General features: G+C 41.2%; 1 protein-coding gene across 2 annotated transcripts in view; it reads left to right on the top strand.

Annotated features, from left to right (window-relative positions):
* The window catches only part of ONECUT2 (one cut homeobox 2), a 66,682-nt gene that overhangs the window by 7,562 nt on the left and 39,253 nt on the right, over positions 1–19,867 (top strand). Inside the window, exon 2 of one of the 2 annotated variants that reach the window (XM_075932627.2) lies at positions 12,019–12,090. The exons of the other annotated variant lie outside the window; for it this stretch is intronic. Coding sequence (XP_075788742.1) covers positions 12,019–12,090 — 72 coding nt within the window. The remainder of the gene's footprint in view (positions 1–12,018; positions 12,091–19,867) is intronic. 2 annotated transcript variants of the gene reach the window in all.

Here is a 19,867-nt window from a genome sequence, read left to right as displayed (position 1 = left end):
TCCGCTTAGCTTTGGGTTTCCAGCCGCGCCGTGAGTGTCCCCTCCCGCTTAGCTGTGAAGTCTCATACTGCATTGCCACCGGCTCTGTAGCTCGCTGTGCGCTTGAAAGGCAAATCTCCCCTGGCGCTTTCGAGCAGCGAAGGGACATTTCCACGGGTCCGGGATACTCTGTAATCCTAGAACTCCGAGGGTGCGGAGGGGCTGGAATGTACCCATGGCCTATATTGTGCATTCCTGGCTCCACCCTAAAGCCCAGCTACAGGCGGTAACAGTGAAGGGTCTGCGGAATATATTTCATTCTTGTTTATAAATCCTATCCTCCCCTCAAGCAATCCGCCTTCTCTAACCGTGGCCTAAGCCTTTCCTGGCTGGCCATTAGTGCCTTGTAAACCCGGGAAAGGAGCGGGAAGGCCCACCGGTTCCGAGCGTAGGTAGAGGGCAGACTTTTCGTTCCTGCCTTGCAGCCAAGAGTGCCCCAGTCTCGTACATCTCATCCCAGAACACATGGGTGACATGTGTTCCTGCCCGGTGACTGGGGAGAGGAGAACCGCGTCAAGAGGCCCGAAGATTCACAGCGGGGAAGGATCTTTGTAATTTGACAGCATTCTCTGGAGCATTGATTTCTAGCTAGCACGTGTGACTATGCAGTCCATTGCCCCAGTGTTCGCTCTTCCTTCTTCTTCCGTCTCCCCTGACTTTCCCCTTGAATGGGAGGAATAAAATAACCCAAACGCTGCTCAGGTTACTATAAGAGAAGCAAAACTCATGCTGTCCTTTTTCCTGGCAGTTCTTCTCAACTGTAGCTAATCCATGTTATCTTTCAGGAATTCTTTCTTGTCAGGTAAGTCTAGCTGTCTGGATGTACCTACTGTTTATTTTTTTCATTGATTATGAAGAAGTCGGGTACTCATCTCCAAACATTTCTGTACTTGAATTATCAAAATTGCTTGCTAGCTTTATGGCTTGCCATGCAACCCCTAGATATAAAACTATCTGCAATGTTTGCCTAGCCTTTAGAGAAGCTCAAGCCATACAGATTCCAGTCATGATCTCAGATTTGTTGAAGTAGGGGGAATAGTGAAAGCACACTATACATAGATATCTATGAGCCAAATCCCATTAATTTTACAGTTGATTTTAATGGGGCCAAGATTTGGCTCCCATCTCTGTGTTAACAAATTAGTTGTTCATCAAATGTTTTGAAGATAAAAGAACATTATTTCCATTGTCTCAATGTGTGCACGTCTGTGTACACATTTTTCCAAAGTTTTTCTATAGTATGAGGTCATGTAAGTATTAAAAGGACAAAGCTTGAGATAAAATAATCCAAGGAAAGGCCAGAATCTCTCATAATAGTTGTCAGAATCTCTAAAAATGGCTTGAAGAGTTTATAGACCACACTGCACACAAAAGGGCCAATCTGCAAACCTCCACATCTTACCAAGATAAAACTTCTATTCCTTTTAGTAGGATGTTTTTCTTTGCGTGGCCTGCAGAATCAGGCCTAATATATTTAAAGGGAAGACATATTAAAGGGAAGACGTATTCATGCAGGGCTGCTCTGTATCATTTTAGGATGAATTTATTCTCATGAAAACAGGCAGACATCGTTTTGGTTATAAGCACACCAAAGTAATTTAATCACACTTGGACCTTAGCTCATGTAATTTAATATACAAAGAAAATAGTTTAAAGGTATATAATCTATATTTACTTTTGACCATGTCACAAGTACTAATCATATGGAACCTGGAAAGGGAACATTTAAGAGAAAAGAATCAAACTTGTAGAGGACAAAATAACTATATTTGTTTTTAATGAGAAGGCAATGTGCATTTTGTGTTTCTACCTTTCTTTTTCAGATTGTGCTCATCATCTCAGTCTGTAATGTAGGCATCCCAACATTGATTAATTTCTGTTAATACTATGTTGACAAGGAACCTGCAATCCTTATTCAACCAAAAGTTCCACTGAAGCAAATGGGATTTTTCCTGAATAAACAATGCAGGATCAGGTCTTATGAATAATAAATGGCCATTTGTAATTGGAGTCTTGCCTGTTGAAGACTGCAGACTCAAGGAGTGGCCAAAGTGCTGGTTCTACTGTGCTACCCAGTAGCTTCCTCAGTCTGTTAGTTTTGGTTTGCATTCTTTAGACCTGATTCTAATCTCTCTTCTACCTAGTGCAGTAGCATCAACACTACTGAATCGATGGATTTACACTGGTGTAAAACAAGTAAAAGATTAGAGACAGGTCCAGTACATAGGTTTGAATGCTCAGACCCTGACCCTGTTCTGAAGTCATTGGCAAAACTTCCATTTATTTCAGTGGGAGCAGGAGCAAGCCATTTGTTTAGTGACTGTGTGTTTCCACCCTTTTTTAATTTTACTGATATAAATGTACTTTCGTGCAATGTTAGAGGTGCCTATGTTATTAATTAATTATACCAGTAAGTGAATAGCTAAAGTCAATTTGTAAATAACAACAGCAACAATACAACAACAAAACAACAACAACAATAATTAATAATGTAAGCATGGCACGTGGTGACTGTAGGTTCAATGTTTCTCTGTCTGCAGATCAGACTTCCATATTCAAGATAAAAGAAGGCAGCTTCAATCTGTTCCATTTTATGCAAATTGATATGACCCTGGGACTTCTGCCCAGTGTCCAGTGGGGCCCTCTCAACTGGCAAACTTCTAATATTCCTGGTTTAAGCGGGAATTCTCTGAGTCTGTTAGAGGATCTGTTGTAAACACAGATCCATTGATTTGCATCTGTCAGAGAGGAAAGTTAAATGAGTGAAAAGAGAAGCCCTTTACTGTTTTATGCAGGACCAGGGAAATCTTTTGTGTTGAACCGATTGATCCAATCAGTCCCTTTAAGGAAACCACATAGTTAAAGACCCCCATATAATAGATTTAGCATGCTTGCAATAGTCTTTTAAGTGGTCTTATTTAAGGTAGTATTGCCTTTACAGCATCAAACCTGAGATCCAAACAAAAGCAAGGTAGAAAAATATAAGGGGATTTTAAATACTAGAAAACTAAGGGCCCAACCTACAAACTGTGTCCCAGTAAAACTCCCATTGAAGTCACTGTTGAAGTCAGTGGGAGATTTGGCTGAGAAAGGACATGCAGGGCCAAGCCCTAAAATATTTGCCAAAATGTGCAATTATTTCTCCTCCAGAGGTGTTAATTTTTTATTGAGTCTTTAGTATAGTTACATGTTGGAAAGCACATGTATACATACTCTTACAAATTGTAAGATAGTCTTAATACAAGTGTTTTTATTTGTATTTTAATGTCAGTTGATTTTTCAAATGTAATGTCCAGGGCAGAATTTTGATCTGTTCTATTTACGTATAAAATATATTGATATCAAAGAATTTGCAACTATTTGCACCCGCTGAGATCTCCTCCAAAGAGTTTTCATGTGGCATTTTGGGGATAGGAGGTAGATTTGATGTTAGATAGGTCCTGGGCAGTGTCCATAGGGTTATAAGAATAGGAAAATGCAGGAGCTAGTATTATCCAAGGAATGTAGCAATGATTCCTGTACTAACTGCTAATTCCAGTAACTACAGAGTGTGAAAGGCCCTTTCACTTACAGCACTAATCTGCTAGATCAGTCTCACTAATTCTGTGGTCTTTTAACTGCATGAATAACAAATAAGGAGACATTCTGTTTTAATTCTCTATTTGATCTGGGCTTAATTGTGCAGTTCTTAAATTTTTGTCAGGATGAAAAATATTAATGATCCCTAGGTGAGTTAATGTATTTATCTGTTTAGTGAGTTCAAAGGGCAGGGTTCAACTGTGGTTCAGGTTAATTGAACACAAAGTCATAGCCTAATGTCTGTGTTGCCCACAAAGTACTAAAAGTCAGAATACTATCTCTTAGAAGGAGTACCACATCTCTGTTAAGCAAATACTGCACCAAATCCAAGGTAAGCGGACTCATGTAGAATGCAATTAAAATTGCTCTCATTACAAAGTCTTATGTAAGTTACCAAGCTCAACTTGGTTTATGAAATGCCTGGTTAAAACCTTTGAGTCCCCTTGGGTGAGAAGTGTTTTCTCATTGGAAAATTGCTTTATTGGTACCAGTGACCTGTAGAGCAGCTGTTGCAGCTTTAACTGAAAATCAGCTCTCAGAATAATGTGCTTCTATTAAAATGGATAAGACATTTGTTTACACAGCCAGGACTTGCAGCAAGTGCAGTTAACCCCATCCAGATTGTTTACTGCTTTGAAAGAAAGTCAAGGGTCACAATTAGCCCTAGTGTACAATAAATGATAGTTTGTAGGGAGTGCAATACACTGTGTAAAACCAATCCTGCACTCTGTAAATACTTATGATTTTTCTGGGCTGATCAGCAATGTGCTTGCATAACTTGTTTGCATTTCCTGATTGCTGAATCATGTTACTTCGATGATGAAACATTTTTGTACCAAAATGTCATCAATGATTGATCTTTGCAGAATACTCCTACTGACCACTTTTTATTTATATTCGCTTGATCACTGTGCATTTCAGCAAACATGAATGTGCAAACAGTGCTTTTATTTGGCATCTAATCTGGATAAATGCAGGATCAAGATGAAGACAAATATGCAAACACTGCCAGAGACAAACATTAAATTCTGAGCTACTGTTTTCACAAGGGAGGCAGAAGAGAGTCCTTTCTAGCTCTGAACCATAGCACCACCTCCTGGTGGCTTTACTGTCACATAAAAAACACCATACTGGGTCAGAGCAAGGGTCCGAGTAGCCTTGTACCATGCCTCTGACAGTGGGCAGTGCCAGATGCTTCAGACAGAATAAACAGAACAGCACAATTTCAAGTGATCCACCCTCTGTTGTCCAGTTCCAGCTTCTGACCACTAGAGGTTCCAAGAAACCTGAGTATAGGGTTGCATCCTTGACCATCCTGGCTAACAGTCAGTGACGGACCTATTCTCTGAGAGCTAATCTAATTATTTTATGATTCTCAGTATGTTTGGCCTTCACAACATCCCTAAGCAACAAAGGTATGTCTACACTACCCTCCTAGTTCGAACTAGGGGGGTAATGTAGGCATACCGCACTTGCAAATGAAGCCCGGGATTTTAATTTCCCGGGCTTCATTTGCCTAAGCGGGGAGCCGCCATTTTTAAAACCCCGCTGGTTCGAACCCCGTGCAGCGCAGCTACACAGGGCTCGAACTAGGTAGTTCAGACTAGGATTCCTATTCCGAACTACCGGTACACCTCGTTCGGAATAGGAATCCTAGTCCGAACTACCTAGTTCGAGCCCCGTGTAGCCGCGCTGCACGGGGTTCGAACCAGCGGGGTTTTAAAAATGGCGGTTCCCCGCTTATGCAAATGAAGCCCGGGAAATTCAAATCCCGGGCTTCATTTGCAAGTGCGGTATGCCTACGTTACCCCGCTAGTTCAAACTAGCGGGGTAGTGTAGACATACCCCCCCGTTACATAGACTGACTGTGTGTTGTATGGTGAAGTACTTCCTTATATTTTGTTTTAAACCTGCTGCCTGCTAAATTTATTGGGTAACCCCGTTCTTGTGTTATACCAAGGGGTAAATAACACTTCCTAATTCACTTTCCCCCTACCAGTCATGATTTTATACACCTCGATGATATCCCCATTCAGTCATCTCTTTGCTAAGCTGAACCCAGTTTCTTTAATCTCTCCTTGTATGGAAGCTGTTCCATACCCCTAATCACTTTCATTATCATTCTCCAATTCTAATATCTGTTTTATTTTTTTAGCTGGGATCACTAGAACTGGATTCAAGGTGTGCATGTTCTTTGGATTTATATAGTAGTATTATAATATTTTCTGTTTTTTATCTGGAAGCTGTTTATCTTAGGAAAGTGGGCCAAAAATGCTAATCACTTAAATCCATATTCATATTTAAAACCTAAATAACGAAAGCTTAATTTTCAAAAGTGCTGAGCATGCATTGCTTCCATTGACTTTAATTGAAGCTATTGGTACTCAGCACTTTTGAAAGTTACTGAGGTCCATATGTCCAAAGGGATTTAGGTGCCTAAGTCCCATTTATATTGGTGCCTAAATCTCATTGATTTCAGTGGGAGGATCATCTGGGCCTAGAAGAACATAAGAACATATGAACAGCCATACATGGTCAGACCAAAGGTCCATCTAATCCACTGTTTCTTAAAAGTTTTTAAGACCGAGGAACACCAAACAGTAATTTTTTTTTATGGGAACACCAAGGATTTTTTGTTAAGCAAAAGAAAAAAAAGTCACCTGCCCCTTTAAGGGTGGCCATTTTGAATTCTGTTGCTCTCCATGGCACACCTCCAACTGCCTCGCGGCACACCTGTGTGCTGAGGAACACAGTTTAAGAAACACTGATCTAGCCCAGTATCCTGTCTGCCAACATTGGCCAATACCAGATGCCCCAGAGGGAAGGGTCACAACAGGCAATCATCACGTGATCCCTCCCCTGTCACCCACCTCCAGAGAAACAAAGGCTAAGACCATTGATGGACCTGGCTAATAGCCACTGATAGACCTAACTGCTATGAATCTATCTAGCTGGTTTTTGAACCCTGTTAAAGTTCTAGCCTTCACCACATCCTCTGACAAGGAGTTGCACAGATTGACTGTGCACTGAATGAAGACAGACTTCCTTTTGTTTGTTTAAAACTTGCTGCCTATTAATTTAATTTGGTGACCCCTAGTTTTTTTATTGTGGGAATAAGTAAATAACTTTTCCTTATTCACTTTTTCCATATCAGTCATGATTTTATAGACCTCTGTCATATCCCCCCGGAATCTCCTCTTTTCTAAGATGAAAAGTCCAAGTCTTTTTAATCTCTCTTCATATGGGACCCATTCCAAACCCCTAATAATTTTTGTTGTCCTTTTCTGATCCTTTTCCAATGCCAATATATCCTTTTTGAGATGAGGCGACCACATCTGTACACAGTATTCAAGATGTGGGTGTATCATGGTTTATATAGAAGCAATAAGATATTTTCTGTCTTATTCTCTATCTCTTTTTTAATGATTCCTAACATTCTATTTGCTTTTATGACTGACGTTGCACGCCGAGTGGATGTTTTCAGAGAGCTATCCATAGTGACTCCAAGAGCTTTTTCTTAAGTAGTTGTAGCCAAATTAGTCCCCATCATATTGTATATATAGTTAGGATTATTTTTTCCAGTTTGCATTACTTTACATTTATCTACATTAAATTTCATTTGCCATTTTGTTGCCCAGTCACTTAGTTTGGTGAGATCTTTTTTAAGCTCTTCACAGTCTGGTTTGGTTAACTATCTTAAGCAATTTGGTATCATCTGCACATTTTGCCACCCCACTGTTTACCCCTTTTTTCTAGATCATTTATAAATAAGTTGAATAAGATGGGACCCAAGACAGACCCTTTGGGGACACCACTAGCTACCTTTCTCCACTCGGAAAACTTACCATTTATTCCTATTCTTTGTTTCCTGTCTTTTAACCAGTTATCAAGCCACGAAAGAATCTTTTCTCTTATCTCATGACAACTTACTTTACTTAAGAGGCTTTGGTGAGGGATCTTGTCAAAGGCTTTCTGGAAATCTAAATATACTATATCCACTGGATCGCCTTTGGCCACATGTGTTGCCAAGAGGCAATGGTCCTTTCCGTAAAGGATTCGGAGGCAATAAGTACACAAATTGGGTGAAGGCTTAAAGACTTTATTAAATGTCAGAATAAAATACAATGCTTACATCCCTTCTGCTGCTGGGAACCCCCTGAAGGAGGACAGCGGACAGACCCCCAATGGCTGGTACGTAGCACCTTCTGCGGCTTTGGTCTATGCCGAGGTTCCAATATTAGAAATTTCCCTGGCCTTTATATATTATTGGATTTACATTACTCACACCTGCTGCTTTGAGAACCTGACAAGATTGTTGATACATTGCATATTTTCCCAGGCCAAATAATCAGCTTGGCCGGTGGCAAACCTTCAACATAGATAACTATCCCAAACACTCCTGTACTCCCGTACCAGGTGGATAGCCTTGGGACCCGGTCCAGAACTTGTTGAAAGTAAACAGTATATTCCTAAACTGAACCATCTTGAACAAACAGCTAACTCTTTGAGAATAATAAGAAAATAATGAGAAACAAAAAGCACAAGTGGCTGTCTAGGGCATCTAGGCCTGAAAGGAGATGTAGACATAAAAGGAACAATTGCTGTACACCACTTAATCGCCTCGAAATCACAATAGTCTCCGCATTTCCACTATAGCACATGTTTGTTGACACCCTCAAAGAACTCTAACAGATTAGTAAGGCATGATTTCCCTTTACAGAAACCATGTTGACTTTCCCCCAACAAATTTATATTCATCCATGTGTCTGACAATTTTATTCTTTACTATAATTTCAGCTAATTTGCCCGGTACTGACGGTAGACTTACTGGTCTGTAATTGCCAGGATCACCTCTAGAGTCCTTTTTAGATATTGGCATCACATCAGCTATCTTCCAATCATTAGGTACAGAAGCTGATTTAAAAGATAGGTTAAAAACCACCGTTAATAGTTCCACAATTTCCCATATGAGTTTTCAGAACTCTTGGGTGAATGCCATCCGGTCCTGGTGACTTGTTACTGTTAAGTTTATCAATTTGTTCCAAAACTTCCTCTAATGACACCTCAGTCTGGGACAATTCCTCAGGTTTGTCTAAAAATCTGAGCCTAAAAAGAATGGCTCAGGTTTAGAAATCTCCCCAATATCCTCAGCCATGAAGACTGAAGCAAAGAATTCATTTAGCTTCTCCGCTATGACTTTATCATCCTTGAGTACTCCTTTAGCATCTCGATCATCCAAGGGCCCCACTGATTATTTAGCCAGCTTTCTGCTTCTGATGTACTTTAAAACATTTTACTATTACTTTTTGAGTTTTTGGCTAGCTGTTCTTAACTCCTTTTGGCTTTTCTTACTGGCTGTCACTACACTGGCCAGTTTTTCCGGAAAATCAGCCGCTTTTCCGGAAAAACTTGCCAGCTGTCTACACTGGCTGCTTGAATTTCTGCAAAAGCACTGACTTCCTACTGTAAGAAATCAGTGCTTCTTGTGGAAATACTACTCTGCTCTCATTCAGGCAAAAGCCCTTTTGCACAAAGCTTTTGCGCAAAAGGGCCAGTATAGACAGCTCAGATTTGTTTTCTGCAAAAAAAGCCCCAATCGCGAAAATGGCGATCGGGGCTTTTTTGCAGAAAAGCGCGTCTAGATTGGCACGGACGCTTTTCCGCAAAAAGTGCTTTTGCTGAAAAGTGTCCGTGCCAATCTAGACGCTCTGTTCCGAAAATGCTTTTAATGGAAAACTTTTCTGTTAAAAGCATTTCCGGAAAATCATGCCAATCTAGATGCAGCCACTATGTTTTTACACTTAATTTGACAAAGTATATGGTCCTTTCTATTTTCCTCACTAGGATTTGACTTCCACTTTCCACTAGGAGCTTCCATTAAAGTCAAAGGAAATTGTGGATGTTCAACATCTTTGAAAATCAGGTCCCTTCTAGATAAAAGCCTGAATAAGGATTGAAGCAAGTAAGCAACTATATGAATTCTGGTTTAAAAAATCCTAGCCATGAACCACATTTACGATGTACACAACTCTTACAAAGTCTATTCTAGTCTGTTCTTATACCACTCTCAACACTATGGTATCTGAGCACCTGCCAGAGGTTCATTAAGAGATATGGCTAGTATCTGTCATGTATGGTTTGCACTCTTTCTCTCTCTCTCTCTCTCTCTCTCTCATACTCTTCCTAAGGGATAAATTGTGCGTGCAATGGCTTTTATTATTGTAGTTGTTAAGTGATAGATGTATGTTGCTAATAGCAAAGTCAAGGTCAGAGAAATGTACCTTGCATTTGGTACAGAAAGTGGTGAGGTTTGTGGTGATACTTCATCCCAGAGGAAGTTTGTTCCACAGTCTTGAACCAGTACTCAAGCTCCTTTTCCTCTTCTTTTATTAGCTACATACTTGCTTCATAAAGGCAATGGTGCTTTCCCCAAGACTGAAATACTTCATCTGGTGTTATTATGCTTATTGATAGTAACATCTTTATTTGTATAAAACGAACAAGATCTTGGCTCTTCTATGGCCAATATAAGATTTTCACCAAAATTAGACAATTAAATATGATTTTATTAACAAAGGAAGGTAACAGTCATGATCATAACATTAAATTAATTAAAAAATTAAGACATCTTAACAGCAATCACAGAGAAACTAGAGGGAAATACTGGGATACATCACTGCATTCTTTGGCAATATGTTCTAAATGTCTTGAAACCATAGCAGGGTGGAAGGCAGGTATTTAAATGCATTTATTTGCACAATAATACCAGGCATACAAATACTTTTTGCAATGGGATCTTCATGTTAATTTCAGTACCAAGAACAGTTACTACAACCTCAAGAATATCACCAGGCAGTGTTCTTTCCAAGAGACATGTGAGGTAAGAATTGGATCAGCATGTGGTTGTGGGGATCCAGATCTTCATGTTCCTGCAGACCTCCTGGAAGACTTCCCCTTCTTTTCCCTTGGATGTTGCTAGGCAGGCCCTTTGAGGGCTGGTTTAATAAAGAATTAGAAAAAGGTTAGGGATGCTAGTTAGAATCCTGGGAAATCTTTATTTAGATAAAGAGAAACCTGTTGGTGCAATTTCTAGGACATACACAGAAATGCATATTTATTTCACTGCCTTCACCAAAAAAGAATAATATATTTTTGCTATGGCTTCCTTATCATCTAGATGGTCTTTGCATGCATCATGATTCATTGTACACTGGTGCTTTTTTACTATCTATGGTGTATGTCTATCTATACTTCAGCTTAATTGTTGAATGGATTTGTGGGACTATATATTTTATCTCCTGTAGATGTAGCTCAAAATTTAGTAGTAACAACATTTATAAATATTAAAAGAAATATATTAAACATTTATAAATAGTATTAGTTTATATTAATCACTTGAATTGTATTTTTAATGCTGAGCTAAACCTATCACTACTTATCAACTGTTTAAAAAATGGCTCAAAATGTTAGAAGTAGTCTCACCAGATATGACACAATCTGACTGAGTTTCCCTTCCTCATCTGAGACAGCTCCCCTCCCTCACCTACCCTCATCAAGAGCCAGGGCCAATCTACATAGACACTGACTAGAAAGACTCTCAGTGTCTTCAGATCAGCCTTACAAAGGCTTAGTTGCTGACTATAAAAGTTTGCTGGTCAAAAAATTACACATAAGGGGTCAAGTGCAGAAAGCCCCACTAATCCTTATTGTATCCCATTAATGTGAGTCATTCCGAGTAAGTCATTATTATCTCTTATCAGTCATGAGTCACAGTTTCTGAAAAACATAGAACTAGGAGTCAAGAGATCAAGGAACCATTCTTGGCTCTGGCACTCACTTCCTGCATGATCTCTGACAGTTCTCTTAGCCTTTCTGTGTCTTCATTTTTCCCATGAATATCACAGAACAATGGTCTCTTCACAGAGGCTTTGAAAATTCTCTACTGATTTGAAAGTGCTCAAAGACCTTCTACTGAGTACAGAGAGCAAAGTAGTTAATAATTAGCAATAATAAACATGGTTTGAATCTACTGTACTGAATAGCACATAATTTCTCTTGATTTGGTTTGGTAAATATTGCGTGAAGAATCTGAATGAACACAGTGAGCTGCATCCCCATTTGTGCCCCATCAACACAGTGTTCAGAAAGCTGCAATGAAAATGTTTGACCTTACCTACCCCTGGTCCCGAGGCCAGTTCTGTGCCAGCTATGCCATAAATGTGATCAACAACAACCATAGAGCTAAATGCCCTACAAGTGACCCATGACAAGAAATAAATTCAAAATGTAATCAGTCAAATTCAATCACCAAACTTTTTTGTTTAACTGACAGATGGTTTGCATGACTTACAGTAAATGTGTTATTCTCTTCAATTTATAAGTTTAATTGGTTTATTTTAGGCCTGCTCACAGTGTCCTGTGAAAGCAGAAGCTGCTGTACAATCTACCTGAAGAACTGTAACACAGGAAAAGGTACATCAATGAATTGGTCAGAGCTATAAAATAGATGGCACCAATTCAGAAAGATGAACGAGTTTTGAATGCAATTGCATTTCGAAAGTTCTATCAGTACACGAAAGCAGTATGGTATTCCAAATCAGGACCAATACATTTTTAATAACAGAAGGGGAAATTACCTGCCCAGGGTCAGGCATGAGTAACTGGGGTGTGCAATGTACAGGGGCAGCATCTTCTCCAAGACGTGGAGAGGATCTGTTCTATGGAGGCTATACAAGTCCAAGCTTGAGACTTCCACTCAGTGGAAATGATGATACTTAAACGATTTTATACCCACACCACAGCTCCACTCACGTTTGCATTTGAGTGCAATAATTGGGCCCTGTCATTGTTGTATGTTACACTATTGCTTAAACACTCCAGTCAGGGATCACTGCCGTGTTATAATAGGTGTTGTACAAACATAGTAAAGAACAGTCCCTGACCCCAAAAAATAACAATCTATTCTAATCTTTAATTCATAGGTTGTATTTATAAGGATCCTATCACTGAGCTACCTTGAGACCTGCTAAACACTGAACATGGTCTTACAGGAACAAATACCTCAACATCTTTCTTCTTTTTCTTCCTTCCATCTGTTCTTTTGTTTCATAATTTAGTACTTTAAAAGAAGCTGAAAGGGGAAAAGAAAAGTCTGTTAGTTTTTATGAATATATTTTACTAGAAGATTTCCCTGGCGTTGCTTGGTTTTGCTGAATCAATTTTTGTTTTTCTTCATTTAAATCATTGCTCTGGGCTAGGGATGAGAGGATCAGTATGCAGGCTGCCCTAGGGAGAGAGGATTACTCCAGCCCTCTCTCACTGCAACAGCTCGGGGCCAGGTGACCACTGCAGCTCCAGCAAACACAGACGGGGGAGCGGTGCATGTCCCCCAAGCTGGGGCCAGTCCAGTTTCATCTGCTCCCTGTGTTCCCCAGCCAGAGGGGAATGCAGAAAAGTGTGCACTCTCTCCTCGCTCTGTGATGAAGGGGAACAGCCAACAGTGTTCTTGTATCAATCGGGAAAGGGGGAGCTTCATCCCCCCCACCCTCCCTAAAGGGCAACTGGAGGGTGGGAGGCTTTGGGCTAGGGCAGTCCCAGATGGGGGCCCTGCCTGGTGATTTCGTCTCTTTTCTATATGGTTTTGTGCATCTTTGTATGAATCATTGGGAGCGTCCCCCTCTTTCTTAAAGGAAGCTTAGGGAGTGGAAGGCTTGGGCACTCTGGAGTGGAGGGGGTGTGTGCCCCCAGCCAACCTCTTTCACATGCCTGATGATTCTGTCTCTTGTCTGTATGGGTTTTATGGAAGCAGTCCCATTCTGGGCACATCCCATTTTCTTTACCTTTCTTTAAGTTATAATAAGAGGAAGCTGCATACAGAATTTGGTGGTCCTAGATCTTACTGTTTAGGGGAAATTCTTGAGCAAACAGGAGACACACTCTGGGTATGTCTACACTACCCCCCTAGTTCGAACTAGGGGGGTAATGTATGCATACCGAACTTGCTAATGAAGCCCGGGATTTGAATTTCCCGGGCTTCATTAGCATAAAGCCGGCACCGCCATTTTTAAAAGCCGGCTAGTGTGAACCCTGTGCCGCGCAGCTACACGCGGCACGGACTAGATAGTTCGGATTAGGCTTCCTATCTAGTCCGTGCCGCGTGTAGCCGTGCGGCACGGGGTTCGCACTAGCCGGCTTTTAAAAATGGGGGCGCCGGCTTTATGCTAATGAAGCCCGGGAAATTCAAATCCCGGGCTTCATTAGCAAGTTCGGTATGCATACATTACCCCCCTAGTTCGAACTAGGGGGGTAGTGTAGACATACCCTCACAGACAGACAAATTCTCTAAAATATATAGTAGGCTACAGGAGACTAATACATCTAGGACCTGATCTGAGACCTATTAAAATCAATGGGAACCTATCCCCTGGATTTTAGTGGACCTTGGAATAGGCCCATAATGAATTCAGGTATAATTTCTATGGAGTGAAGTATCTTTCTAAAATAATTAATAACGTTAACAAGGTGCCGACCATTAGATTTCATTGCTAACCATTTTAGAAGTAAGTTTGATGTTGAGATTACAGGTATCAGAAGAATGGCAGACACTGAAAGAAGAGAGGAATTATTTCATGTGGAATCCCGGGGATGAATTGAAGAAAGGGAAAATTTAGGCTATTGAGAAAATTGTCCTGATAATGAGATCTCTGAGGCTGAAGGAAGTCTCCCAGCCTGAGTACAGGGGGGAGGGGAGGGGGAGGAAGGAGGAGAGGTGAGGAAGGTGGCAGCTGCTCAACGGCCCCATGATTTAAAATGGCCTGGGGCTTCCAGCCGCTACCTTGAGAGCAACAATGGCCAGAGCCCCAGGCCCTTTAAATTGCCATTGGAGCCCATGTGGCACACACCCAGCAAGCTGAAGAGCTTACTGGGGGACTCTAGCCCCTCCCCATTCCTTCTGCCTGAGGCCTCCTTCCGGAAGCCCAGCTCAGCAAAGTCTGTTCTCAGCCCTTCTTGGGTTAGCTGGCTCATACTAGAGGGAGCCCAAGTTAGCATGATAAAAATAGCAATATGGATGCTCCAGCTTGGGCTGGAACTAGTGAAGCTCTCAAGCCTATCTGTCCCTCTATGTTTGAGATCCTGAACTCCAGCCCAAGCTGGATCATTCACATTGCTATTTTTACTATGCTGACTGGAGCCCCATTAGCACAAGTCTGATAATCTGCATTGGAAGACTCGCTGTGGTGTAAAATACACTGCCAGGGGAAGAGATGGAATCCCTCTATATTGGGGCATTTGAACATAGCCATGGAAAAGCACTAGAAACCATACCACAGGGAACATTTCTACATTGGCATGGGGATTTGGCAAGGTGACTTAAAAAGATCTTTCCAATCCATAAAGTCCACTGCTTGATCTTCCCTGAAAGAATCCATGCTTGATACTGCATTTCCATTTATGTGCATATTTGATCATGATGGATAAAAAAGGGCATTCATAAGGATTTAAAAAAGTCAAGCTTGTTTTCTGTATGTATAGCAGATGGAAATAAGCCGATAAACATATACAACCTGCAAACCCTTACAATGTGTTTATTTGTGTCTTCATTCAAATTGTTTCTTGTTACACAATGGTTTTGTACACAGTGGAGTACTTAACCTAATTTATATTGATCTCAATTGCTCTCATTTGTGCATACTTAATTCAGAGAGATAATCAAATTGATTTCTGAGGCCTCCTTTTTAAGAGATTGTACTAATACAGATATACAAGAGGTGCCCTAACTAAATTATATTAAAAGAAAAACATTTTAAATCTTTGAAAACTGTTTTGATGGTCATTTCATTGTGTTTAGTATTACTAACATAATTACATTTCCTCCACATTGAGTTCTGTCTGAAATCAAATTGAAAAACATTTTTGAGCTCCATGAGGCAGATAACTTGGTTTAGCTAAATTTGTACTGCACATATATAAAACAACATATTAGAGATCTATATGCATTGCTTACTCTTGCAAAAGATATGGAGTAATGTCTTACATTCAAATTAGAAGGACTTCTGTTTTTTTCATAGTAGGTTTGGCTCCTTTACCATTTAGCAGTTATTTGATGTGTTCATTTCACAGTTCAAAAAAATTGTGCTTCTTTGTCATTATTATTCTAGAACTAAAAATCAGCAAAAGTATCTATGCACTGAGAAAGGAAAGGATTTGGTTAGGAAGACTGAAGGGAGTAAAAATTAGGAGCATGTTGGTGGGATGAAATTAAGTATGAATTTAAATATGAAATTAAACAGTCATAAATTACCAGGATCAGATGGTGTTCAACCAGGAGTTCTGAAGGAACTTACAATTGCAGAACTACTAACTGTGGTGTGTAACCTATCATTTAAATCAACTTCCATATCAGCTGACTGGAGGATAGCTAATGTGATGCCAATATTTTTAAAAGGCTATAGAGGTAACCCTGACAATTAGGATGTGTCTACACAGGAAAATTATTTCGGAATTACGGCTGTTATTCTGGAATAACTGTGAGCATCTACACAGCAATTCCATTATTTTGAAATAATTTTGAAATAATGGGAGGCTTATTCCGACTTCTGTAAACCTCATTCTAAGAGGAATAATGCCTATTCCAAAAATAGCTATTTCAAAATAAGGCATGTGTAGACGCTGCACTTCTGCTATTTCGAAATAGCCCCTCACCAGAGCCATTCTAAGTTATTCCTCCCCAGTGCCTCCTGGGGCTGTAAATCGAGATAGCACGTCTATATTAGGGAAGCCTGCCTTGGACTAATTTTGAGGCTTTCCTGCAGTGTAGATATGCTATTTTGATATAAGCTATTTGGGAATAACTAGTGCTTTTTTTGTGATGGTACGCACTGGTACGGCATACCGTCACCTTTTCTTGGGAGCACTTGCTGCTTCCCCCCAGCACAGGCCCCTGCTGGCTCTGGGAGCACTCGTGCCATGCTGGACGTAAGTCTGCTCTGGACATGTGGCAATTAAAGGGGCCATGACCGCATTTCGGCTTTCGGCCTCGACCTCCCAGGGCCCCCTGGTTACTCCCCAGTGCTTTTTTTCGCGTGATAATTTTCCCTGGCTTTTTTTTTTCCTCGACAAATTTTTTGAAACCGTAGTGCCGGGACTTTTTTTTTTTTTTTAAAAAAAAGCACTGGGAATAACTATTCTGGAATAACTTATTCCAAAATAACTGAACAGTGTAGATGTACCCTCACAGGCCGGTAAGCTTAACTACAATACCAGGCAAATTGGTTGTAACTATAGTAAAGAACAAAATGATCAGACACATACATGAGCATGATTAGTTGGGAAAGAGTCAACATGATTTTGGAAAAGGGAAATCATTCCTTAACACTCTATTAGGCTTCTTTGAGCAGAGGTCAACAAGCATGGGGACAAGGGAGATGCAGTGAATATAGTGTACTTAGATTTCCAGAAAGCCTTTCACATGGTCCTCCACCAAAGGTTCTTAAGGAAATTAAGTTGTCATAGGCTAAGAGGGAAGGTCCTCTCATGGACTGATAATTAGTTAAAAGATCAGAAACAAAGGTAGGTCAGTTTTCAGAATAGAGAAAGGTGAGCAGTGGTATCCCCAGAGGGCTGTATTAGGACCAGTGCTGTTCACCATATACAAATATAATCTAGAAAAACAGGTAAACCGTGACATGGAAAAAATTTCAGGTAGTACAAAACTCTTCAACCTAATTAAGTTCAAAGCAGACTGTGAAGAGTTACAAACTGATGTTACAAAGCTGGCAGACTGGGAAACAAAATGGCAGATGAAATTCAGTATTGATAAATGCAAAGTAATGCACATTAGAAAACATAATCCCAAATGTACATATAAAATGATGGGGACTAAATTAGCTGTTACTGCTCAAGACAGGGATCTTGGAGTCATCGTGGATAGTTCTCTGAAAATATCCATTTAATGTGTAGTGGCAATCAAAAAAACAAACAATGATAGGAATCATTAGGAAAGGGATAGATAATAAGACAAAAAATATGATATTGCCGCTATATAACGTATGGTATGCCCACATCTTGAATACTGCATGCAGATATTGTCACCACATTTCAGAAAAACATATTAGAATACATGGATGGTTGGTGAAGGCAGGGCTGGGGGAGGCAAGCCCCAGCCCCACCTCCAGCCCTGCCCCTTCTGCTAGGGCCCACTCAGGAGGCAGGGTGGCGTGCTGCACATGTGCTCTCCCTTCCAACCACGGGGAGGGAAAGGGAGTGGGCGTGCACTCGCTGCAGCCTCACCAGCCCCGGAGGAAGGTGCACCATGCCGCGTGGCCCGGCCACACCCAGCCCAACTTCAGGGGAGAAAGGAAGCAAGACGTGCTGTACCACGCAGCATGGCTCCAGCCCCCCCCAGCTTTGGAGCACCAGGATAGGGAGGAGGGCACGCCACACCATACAGCCCGGCCCGGCCCAGCCTCTTCAGCCCCGAGGAAGATGAAGGGTGCATGGTGTGGCCCCAGCCTCTCCAGCCCCAGAGCACCAGGGGTGGGAAGTGAGTGCGCTTCCCAGGCTCTCCAGCAGTGGGACAGTGGACACTAGGGGCAGCAACACTCCGCCCCCAGAACACTTACAGCAGGCATTTTGGGGGTGGAATGTGGGTGGGGCTATACCTGGTGGTTTGGGAAGGCAGAGTCTTCCCCCGCCTTACATACCCAATGCCCATGTTAGAACTGGAAGAGGTACAACAAAGGACAACAAAATTATTAGAGATATGGAACAGCTTCCATATGAGAAGAGATTAATAAGACTGGGACTTTTCAGTTTGGAAAAGAGATGACTAAAAGGGGATATGTTCAAGGTCTATAAAATCATGACTGGTGTAGAGAAAGTAAATGAGGAAGAGTTATTTAGTACGTCTCATAACTCAGAGCTAGTGTTCGCCCAATGACGTTAATAGACAGCAGTTTTAAAACAAATAAAAAGAAAGTCTTTTTCCATACAATGCACCGTGAACCTGTAGAACTCCTTGCCAGAGGATGCTGTGAAGGCCAAGACACTAACAGGGTTCAAAAAAGAACCAGATAAGTTCACAGAGGATAGGTTCATCAGTGGCTATTAGACAGGATGGGCAGGCTGTGAAGTCTCATGCTGTGAAGTGTCGCCAACCTGTTTGCCAGAAGCTTGGAATTGGTGACAGGGGGTGGATCACTTGATGACTATTCTGTTCATTCCCCCTGAAGCATAGGCCACTTCAGGAAACAGGATAGTGGGCTAGATGGACCATTGGTCTGTGGCCATTCTTACATTCTAAAAAGGGAAAATGTTAGATCTCAAAAGTGCCCCTTCTATTAAATGTTCTGTACTGTTAAATAGTTTCCCAAGATACATGATTAAAGCTCCCTTGCTTGATTAATGTAAAATTAGAAACTGGAGGAAGAGGGATTCAGAATTGGATTAGGTTTATGTTGGAGTTTGTGTTTGAAGAAGAAACAGCAAGTTCTGTGCATCCTTTACATTGCTCTGCAGTCAATTGGGCAGTAAGATAGATAGGAAGGGATGGAGACTAGGCAAACCTATATAGATCCCTCACACCCAAATTAGACTTAACGCAGGAAGAATGTGGCATCTTGTAATAGCTGATGCAACTCCTCTTCACTGAGCAAACAGAGGGAGGGATTGTGCCTCAGAGCTGCTCCTGGGGCACTGCCACTAGGTGTTTTCCTTTACTTAGGTCACATGCTTATAAGCTTTCCTGAATATATATGACACATCTTGCCATATGCATTCTTTATAGGGTTGCCAGGTGTCTGGTTTTCACCCAGACAGTCCATTTTTTCTGGCCCCTGTCTGGTAAAAAAAAAAAAACAGAAACATTTTACATGTCCTGTATTTTCTGTTTTCTCATACAAAAGGCCGTCAAGGACAAAATTCCCCTGCTGCATCTGGCGTGAGCGGGGAGAAGCAAGGAGCGCAGGAATTCTTAAAGGCACAGCGACCCCTCCCTACCCCCTTTTTTTGCTCAAACATGTTTGGTCTCCCAGGATTTGGGGGACGGGGACGGGGGACAGTTCCTGTCATGTTCGGGATTTTTGGTGGAAGCATCTGGCAAGCCTAATTCTTTATTGTGGTTATACAATTGTGTGTGGTTTTGTAGCCCTAGACTTGTCTCAAGACTCTCATCCTTGTCTGCTTGTTTGCTGTGTCATGTCTAAAATCTAACTTGAAGCCTCTTTAGAGTAGAGGCCTGTCTTTTGTTTTC

The sequence above is a fragment of the Pelodiscus sinensis genome, chromosome 6 (assembly GCF_052426305.1).
Source record: "Pelodiscus sinensis isolate ZL-2025 chromosome 6, ASM5242630v1, whole genome shotgun sequence".
NCBI classification, from domain to species: domain Eukaryota; kingdom Metazoa; phylum Chordata; order Testudines; family Trionychidae; genus Pelodiscus; species Pelodiscus sinensis.
The sequence above is the reverse complement of the archived record's forward strand: the minus strand, read 5'-3'. Positions and strand labels throughout refer to the sequence as shown.